This window comes from Mytilus californianus, unplaced genomic scaffold (assembly GCF_021869535.1).
Source record: "Mytilus californianus isolate M0D057914Y unplaced genomic scaffold, xbMytCali1.0.p SCAF_5, whole genome shotgun sequence".
NCBI classification, from domain to species: domain Eukaryota; kingdom Metazoa; phylum Mollusca; class Bivalvia; order Mytilida; family Mytilidae; genus Mytilus; species Mytilus californianus.
This window is the reverse complement of record NW_026262701.1, coordinates 92,057,165-92,066,379: the sequence shown is the minus strand read 5'-3', so window position 1 is coordinate 92,066,379 and position 9,215 is coordinate 92,057,165. Positions and strand designations below refer to the sequence as shown.

General features: G+C 30.5%; 1 protein-coding gene across 2 annotated transcripts; it reads left to right on the top strand.

The window, feature by feature from the left end:
* The first annotated feature begins 3,764 nt into the window (after positions 1 to 3,764).
* On the top strand, positions 3,765 to 8,854 carry LOC127703276 (uncharacterized). 2 transcript variants are annotated; one of them, XM_052207792.1, is made up of 5 exons: positions 3,765 to 3,844; positions 6,249 to 6,565; positions 6,757 to 6,810; positions 7,035 to 7,103; positions 7,565 to 8,854. In XM_052207792.1, the coding sequence occupies exons 2-5, from the start codon at positions 6,268 to 6,270 to the stop codon at positions 8,281 to 8,283; spliced, it is 1,140 nt and encodes a 379-aa protein (XP_052063752.1). In that variant the 5' UTR covers positions 3,765 to 3,844; positions 6,249 to 6,267; the 3' UTR covers positions 8,284 to 8,854. The 2 variants fall into 2 exon arrangements, with proteins under 2 accessions (XP_052063752.1, XP_052063753.1); XM_052207793.1 differs by lacking the exon at positions 3,765 to 3,844 and adding an exon at positions 5,607 to 5,983.
* The last annotated feature ends 361 nt before the right edge of the window (positions 8,855 to 9,215 follow it).

Genomic DNA, 9,215 nt, shown 5'->3' with positions numbered 1-9,215 from the left:
AATTTTTTAGACCTATATCATAGAAGATGAGTGCAAATGACTATCGTTTTATTTTGAAAAGTATGACAAAAATGCCGAACAGCAAGATAATTCAAAAAGGGGAAGTCCATAAAAACTGACAAAATCAAACGTTATGATGTATGACAGTTATATCAACAAAATTGGGTGAGCAACTCAAACAGACAAAATATGTTACTTAATGTGACACAATAAATGGATCCAGCAGCCAAAAATGTGTAAACATACATCACAGACATACAACACAATTGACTGAAAAAAAACAAACATAAAATCTAACAAAGACGCCAACAATACAGGTTATTGTAGTTAATAGTGAATTTGACAGTGTGTCAGGTAATCGCTGCTTACAACACACCCAAATATAACTATTGTGGTACCATGTGAAAATCAAACAGTTGCGCACAAAGGAATGTTTCTCTTCATTTTGCGTTTCTAAAAGGGACCTTATTTATCTGAGGAAACGTCAGTGATCACAGCTCTATCTAGAAGTGACCAGAGCTCTTTCAGGGTAGTGACCAACCAATGATAGAACCAATATATTCAATTTACATAACAAGTTGAGAAAAGTTTCAAACTGAAAAATACAGGAAATAGTTTCAGGCTTTCTCGGGATACTTTATCAACGCGTTCTTAATTGACTTATTTTATTGTCTCCTATAACTATTGAATAAATGGGACTCTAGCTTCTGATTATACTTTTATAAAAAAAAATTAGCTGCTTTGTTAGCCAACTTCGATAAGTATTTTGATCATTGTTTAACTCGCATTTTTTCTATTATTGGCGTAGATTTCTGTTATTCAGTCTCAATATGATTTTTTGCATTTATTTTATCAGCCGTATAAAAAATTTAATTAACATTCCAGACGGAAACACCACTGAAACTTTTCAGATATGATATTCTTTATGTGGTGTATTATACATTTTTAATAAATTAATAATTTCATGGGTTTATATCATATGGATTATTTATGATAAATAACAATTTCAACAAATTGACGACTGTGCACAAATTGAAGTTGTAAAGTTTGACAAATTACATGCATAAATTGTATATTTTGTATTCTTTGATGTTGTTTATTAACATAGGGTGTTACCAAACATTGAAATGAAAAAAAAATAATTTTGTACTTTAATTTAACAGGTGATAATTTGCATGCTTTTGAACATTATTGTACTATTGTTAGTATTACAAGTTTATGAGTGTATGACCTAATATGATTATGGTCTCAACATTTAATCATTCAACCACTATCAAAACAGATAGTATGTATCATGATGCGTGCTTCAACAAAACCGATCTGTAGACAATCATGGACTGACAAACTACCCGCAATTTCCAAGCGCCACAAATATTCTTAAAAATAAATGGGGAATCACCGATATGAAACGAAAGGCGTCTAACAGAAATGATAACTGTATAAGGTAGATAGGTACAGAATTTGAGATAGTTGTGAAAAGTTTTAAATACCCGTATTATCGTTAGGGATTACATTGATTCAACCTATGTAAAAGTTGACAATCTGCAAACAGTACTTATGCTCTTGTATCTTTTATATGTCTGTTTATTTTCGTCCATATATCTTAACTGATTTAGTACGTCACATAATATGATGGTTGACCCTTGAGTTGACCTTTTATATGTTGACATCCGACTTACGCAAATGGTAAAACCTAGGGCTATAAAATTCCATCTGAAATATAAAAGAATCTACACTGTTGCAGCCTATAATATCTCCCAAAATAATCATGCATTAAATCATTTTTTTCTTTAATATGCAACTCCGGAAATTTCAGCATAATTTTTCAATTATTCAAATATGTTTATTTGTATAAGTATATAATATTGCAATAAATCATATTCCTCTGTCTTATTATATAATGTATAGTCGTTTGGGACTTACGTAGGTTTATTTTGTAGCTGGAATAATTCAAGTGTTAGGCATTACCTATAAGAAAAAGTCAAACGTTAGCAGATTGTGTTGCATATTCCAGATATGTATTTACATAATTTATAACGTAAGAACTTAATTTGAGTTTGCGAGTTGAAAGCAAGAAAACATACATGTGTGAACATTAGGAAGGCATGCCATTTTTTGTCAAAAACTTAACCTGTCTTCAATCTGTATCATTAATGTTTTCCTTTCGTGTCATTATCCTGTATTTTGAGTTTGAACATGAGACTTAAAGCTAAGAATTTTAATCATATTAGGAGATATTAAATAGGTAGCTACAGTGCTTGATATAATTAGTACAAATTAGAAAGACGTTCTCTTTTTCTTATTATGTTATTGATTTTCACACAAAACTTTAAGTCTTTTATTTTAATTAGTTTGCAAATTGTCTGAGCACCAGTTTTTCCTTTCTGTTATGATTTTGTCCTAAATGTTTTTTCTGTGTTAAATACGTCATGGATATGAGAAGTTTCATCATCTTGTATTTTGAATTTTTCAATACACTTTCTACTCCCTTAAGTTATTTTAGTTATGTTTCAGACGCATCACTGCAATTACTTAAATTTCCATTTTTACCGTCTCTCCTGGAATTTTAAGAAATCTAAATTGCTTCAAATGGATTGAGTTTATTTTGTATCCCAAACATCATTTATATCGCGTCTTTTCAAGAATGAACACATGATGTTCGAATCAAATATTAAGAGAAGATCGCCTTCCTTTCCAATAGAGAAACCAGTACAATGATTACACAATACATAAGCATTGCAAGGTATAAGTATAACTCACTCTGCAAAACAGCTTATGTTAATAATTATAACTAAAATGCACCAAAAGTTTCAGTGCTTGTTAACAATGCACCATGCATAAAGCAAATCAAATGGTAATTCAGATGCAGGAGTCACCAAGGGTAGGTACTGAACGGACATTCGACCGGATATATATTAATAATAAAAAACTCATTAAAGGTACCTGCAGGCTTGCAATTCTGTACGCCAGCCGCGCGTTTCGTCTACAAAAGACTTATCAATGACGCTCGAATCAAAATAGTAAAAAGACCAAATAAAGTACGAAACCTGCACCAGCATTGGAATCGCTCCAGTGGTTGTAAAAAAACACATCAAAACCAGACGTGTAAATTTATACGCCAGACGCGCGTAAATAATACATGCAATTAATTACGCAATATGTATATAAAAACATGTATACATATAAAGTATAGTTTTTGTGGCTTTTGCAACTGGAAAAGTATACCAACTAGTCATTCAGATGCGAAAGTCGCCAAAGGCAGGTGCTCAAAGAACATCAATATGTGCTTTATTGCAATTTCGTGCAAGATTTATTTGAGTTAGGACAAAATAAGAGATTATGGTGCAGTTTCCAACATGTAATATAGCTTCTACCACGAAAATTAAAAATCAACGCCAAAATAAAAAAAAATAAAAAAAACAAAATATTAAAAAAAAACGCCTCGTCATGATCAGCAAAATGTACTAATGTCTCTCATAATGAATATGTCTATCTATTTTTACAACCAAATTTAATAAGGGAAGGATAGTGTCAATATTTGTGTTTTCTGTCCTATATATTCTCTCAAAAGATAAATTGGCCTAAGTGGCAAGAGAAATCATATCTAAGGTATTTAAATCTAATTATACTTACCTACAAACTCAAATATAGACAAGATAACAATCAGTGGCCAATCAAAATATCCAAGTTGCGCAGTGGACCATATTATGGTATAGGGTACACTATTTTATGAATGGTTAACCCGTGGGACGTTGTGACTCATTACTATCACAGGTATTTAAAGACACGTGACGTAGTAAAAGGTTTCATTCATAACATGATAGTTGACAAATACGGAATACAGGTAGGTTGTGTTTATAAACAAAATACTTGTAAGATACGAAAACGAAGACATTTAATTCAAATGCACATTAGCTGTTAAAGAACTGTAATTCTATTACGATAGTTTTTTTGGCATATATTTGTAATTTTTCCGTCAAATCCTTTTTTCTCGCTTTTTCTTGTTGAATTTATGTCTCATACATGTTTACGTCCATGTGGTTAATGTACGCTCCTATTAAGTTTTGGATATTTTCAGGGTCTTATACATGACTCAGATAGATAATGAAGAATAATTTATTTTAAGAGAAACTTTTCATTTTGCAAGTTATGTGCATAGTGTGCTTTGTAACTAGAAACTGAATTATTTACACATTAAAACATGCCAAACTAGAATACAGATAACTGTGCTGAACAACGGTCTAAAGTTTTCTGAAGATTTACTGTAAATAAGTAAAATCGATGAATACTCGCAACTCGTACGTTTGAAAGTATAAAAATAGTAGAAATGATGAACTCTGTCAACTTAAATATTTCCATTTATAATACATTAATTGCTATTTTATAATCCATGCATGAGCAAGATCAGACTTTTCAGTATAAAATAACTCAACATTTTTTAAGGCAAGTTGAACATTGTAACTAAAATGATATTTTGGTTAATCTTTTATAAAGATTGTTAAATATAATATTTCCATATAGAATATATAAACTGTTAATTTAGTAGTTCATGCAAGTACAAGAACAGACTTTCCAATATAAAATTCTCTTCGACATTTTTTAAGGCATGTTGAATATTGTAACTTGAATAATGGTTTGGTTTATCTTTGATAGAGATAGCATAGTCTCACAGTCAATTGTTTCTTTATATATCAAGCCATTGGGCTCTAACTGTGCATTAAATTTAAATAAATAAATATAAATCAGAGGACGGTTCAAGTTATCTCATCTTAAAAATCCTCATGTTTTAAAAAGTCTAATAAGAAAATTGAAATGATGCAAAAGTTCAAATATTTGAATACAGTTTTAGGCTTAGATAATAAAAAACAATGTAATCGAACGAGCCGTAACGATGCATCTGATTAAACAATCACGGTCCAATATTCAATAGCAGAAGATTACAATTACTTATATGTTGATAAGTAAAATTTCAGTGGAATAGATTTAGGACAGTCTATGTAATAATAAATCGAATCTGAAATCGGTAATATACCTTTGGGCTTCTGTAATTTCTTCATAAAAATGTTTTTTTCACTTCCCGGTCTGGAAACATGATTTGTGTCCTATATACGGCCTTACATCTAGGACATGTATTGCGAATCTCAAGAACATTTGTTATTTTGATAAATATCCTAAGTATAATATTTTTTCCCGATATGAAGCATCCACATTTCTGGGAAAATCCTAAATTCGATTTATGAATTATTGTAGCTCTGTTGTAATATTCTTTTTATCATGGGTCTATGTGATAATAATAATAATAATAATAATAATAATACTAATAATAATAATAATAAAATTCAAAATCAAAATAAGATAAGTTTTCCAAAATAAAAAACAGAATAGGGGGACTGAATGTCAGACAAAATGAGGATAACAATAACAATATACACATTAATTAATTGTTTGATATAAACTTTTATAATGGGTCTTCGAAAAGGAAAACACGAAATGCTACCGAAAGCAACCCCATTCAAGTGTCATTTCATATTGTAAATCTTTATCGTCATAATGCTGAATATATATATTTGCTGCTAGTATTTTGATGCGTGATTATAATTCTTAAATTATAAATTTATTTTTTATAATAAACTTTCTCATGTTTATTGCAAAAGGGTCAAAAGAACACAATTAGAATTCCTCTCAGATTACAACAAATACTATAATCAAAACGAAGAATATAAAAAAGTGTCACGGTTTGAGATCAAAATTAGTGAAGGACGGTAGTATACGTTCACATCGATCCATCAAAATTCACACGTTATTATCTGATTGGCTGATTGCATTTTGCGGTCATCCAATCAGATTTATGCATATATAATGAGTCAGGAAAAATAAGAATAAAATGAACTTGGGCACCCATCAATGAGTGATTAATTATTTAGCCTCAAGGCAAGCTAGTACAACTAAACATCTTTTATAACAGTTTATCTCGAGATATATGGTAAGATAACTTTGAAAATAAAATGATTGATTTTTTCCTCCTGTTGATTGACGTTTCATGTCACATTTATTATTTTTTTATTCAATTTTGCATTAAAATTTAACATTTGGGTTTAAATTTACATTTAATTTTTATGCATGTTATAATTATTTAAATACAAACTTAATGTAAACTTAAACTCACTTTGTAACGACATTTGACAAAATATTAACTTGAAGTTCCATGCAACATTTGTTTTACATAGATTTTCATTTATTTATTTTAGATTTTGAAACTTGATAAAAATGGCGTTCATAAATTCATCCCCTGAATGTAGAGGAAGTGATTACAATTTTTTCGGTTTGGAAGAAGAACAAGGATTTGAAGGATTAAATATAGAACAAATTGTGCCAGATTTGGAAAATATTGTGCCAACTTTAGATGTGCAAACTTTATACGAAAATAATAGTTCGAAACTGCCGCCTTGTCAAAAGAAGGGAGATAAATGTGACACAGAACAAAGGCGAACATACAGTCCTAGATTAAGTGAAGTTATCGAGTACATCTCAGATCAGTGCAACGATACCGATATCTCATATACAGGTACATGTTACATTTATCTACATATCTGAATTTCAATTACTTTGATAAAACACTTTAAGGATGACATGACTTTTACAAATTGCATTTTAAGAATATACAAATTTTATACAGCTACCATGTAATCATTTAAATAATTAATTTGACTTTTCTTAATGTACACGAAGTTATAGTTTGCTTATTTATACTTGCAGATGTATTCCAAGAAATAAAAGACAACAGTCCGACAAATAATCAGGATTTCAAAGGTAGGTTAATTAAACCCATTTCATAATTTTGAGTTTCTCTGTTAAATATACGTTTTGTTTGTGTTATACTTTTGTATCTCAGAAGAATTAAGATAACTACTACCTGAAATTTAAATTTGATACATCTAAAATATATCGTTAAATTCAAAAGTTTACATATTGTTTTGAAACATGAATTCATGAAAATACACCTTGGTTCACGTGATATAATATTTGTTTTACAGAGACTACTGTTGATGAGAAAGAAACTATGTTTAAGATATATTTGAAGAAGTTGATGAATCATATCAATTGTAAGTATTTCTTACATTTACAAACAAAGTATACTTTATCTGAATTAACTAAAGTAAAGTACAAATTGTTACCAGAACGTACATGTCACAATTTACCCGAGCAGTTTTCTTGGCAGACTCTAATCTGAATATGAAACCTCTGTTTCAACAATTCAAAACAAACTTGTATAAAAGGCCCATTTGCTAGCAAAGTCTATCAAACTGGCGATGGAAATAAAGTTGATAAAATTTGTCCCCGAAATACTTGACTAAATACATTGTTTATATTTACATATATATATATATATACGTTAAAACAACGGAATGTGCATGCAATAATTAAAAGAAATGCTCCAACATTCATAAACAACTTTGTCTTTAAAATAGAAAGGACGCTTTTGATAACGATGTTCATATGAAATTTATTGCCAAATCAGATTAATTTTCTGATTGATTTTAATATTAATGTTTTTTACTTACAGGTGGAGGTCAGATAAAACTCTGGCAGTTCTTATTGGAACTCCTTACCGATGACGAATGTGTTGACTGTATCCGATGGGAAGGTACTGACGGAGAGTTCCGAATGGTAGATCCAGATGCTGTTGCTAGGAGATGGGGACAACGTAAAAACAAACCGACAATGAGCTACGACAACATGAGTAGAGCACTGAGATTTTATTATGATAAATTCATATTGAACAAAGTGTCCGGGAAACGTCATACTTACAGATTTAATTTTGGTGCTATCATGCAGATGATGAAATCTTCCTCTGCTCAAGGTCAAACAGATTTCTATGGTTTGATCAACGCTTACGGTGCTTCACAATCAAACAAAACATTACAGTGCTTGCAGACAAGAACGTCTTTCGAACAAAATCCAATGTGCAACAGGACCGAACAAGTTTTTGCAATTAAAACTGAGCCTCAAGACTGTTATAAAAGTTGTGCTTACAGTAATTCAATGGTGCTAAATAATTCATCGTATCAAGAACAAGTATTACCGTATCAGTATTTATCAAACAATTTCGATTCGTATCCAGAACAACAATATGACGATTTGTCTTCGTATAAAATAGACATAGAACGGGAGAAACTGTCTCAATCGTATTGTCACCAACGATACGTACCATACGGACGCCAACCTAACAACACATCACACAGAACGAGCAGCTACATCAACGGTGGCTACCTTGTTTGTTGATTTCCGAAGTTTTTTTGTCAATGAACAATTTTCTATACGGGATTTTTAACATAAAAGTATACAGCAATGCTGTCTTATATAACCAAGACTTTACAAAGTACGAGAGTATGAGGTAATGTGTGCTTGTTTGTGAGTGTTTGAAAGAGTAAAATGAAAACTGTGTGAAACAATTACCCCAGATGCCAGTTTTTATTTTGAAGACGGTCTTAGACCGTTTTTTAAAACTTACATTTTTTCTAAGCTTCAATATTTCTTCATGATTCAAGAATAATTGAAAAGTTGCAATTTATCCCCTTCATTATTTGTTTTCATGTTGGATACCATTTTTAAGGTATTTTTGTTTTTACCATTTTGTTACCATCGCTTATTGATATCATTTAATGACAATATTTATTTATTCTATTTTTGTTACTGTACAGAATTTGTAGTAATTTATTTTGTTGGACCGGGCGCAGGTCGCCATTTTATGGTTCATTAGTTTGAGAAATCCTCTGTATATTTTTATAAATATTTTCCAATTGTGGTCTGTGACCAGCTTGTAACAAGAGAAAAATAAAATATGAAAAGATTACTTTGTTTGTGGTTACTTTGAAATGATAATGAAAACAAGCTTTACCAAGTTTTTATTAGTCATAGAGACGACCAAATACGACATCAATGTATCATGGATGACACACACATTAACATCTTCTTTAAACTGATGAAGTCTACATACATAACCCATATTGGAAGTCTACATACTCAATCCATATTGGTGGCTTGGGCTGTTTTCTGCTCTTTGGTCGTGTTGTCTCTTTGACAGATTCCCCTTTTCCATTCTCTACTCTATACAAGCTATAACGGCTATTGTAATTGTTAATCAAGTAGAATTGAAACAAAGTGACATATACAAATCATATAGATAAATCGGCTGTCAAAATGATACATTGAAC

Bases quoted from the DNA above. Each gene is read 5' to 3' on its own strand.
- LOC127703276 (XM_052207792.1), top strand. From the start codon at position 6,268: ATGGCGTTCATAAATTCATCCCCTGAATGTAGAGGAAGTGATTACAAT. The intron at 6,811-7,034 runs GTAGGTTAATTA...TTTGTTTTACAG, and splicing joins AAATAATCAGGATTTCAAAG to AGACTACTGTTGATGAGAAA. The intron at 7,104-7,564 runs GTAAGTATTTCT...TTTTACTTACAG, and splicing joins GTTGATGAATCATATCAATT to GTGGAGGTCAGATAAAACTC.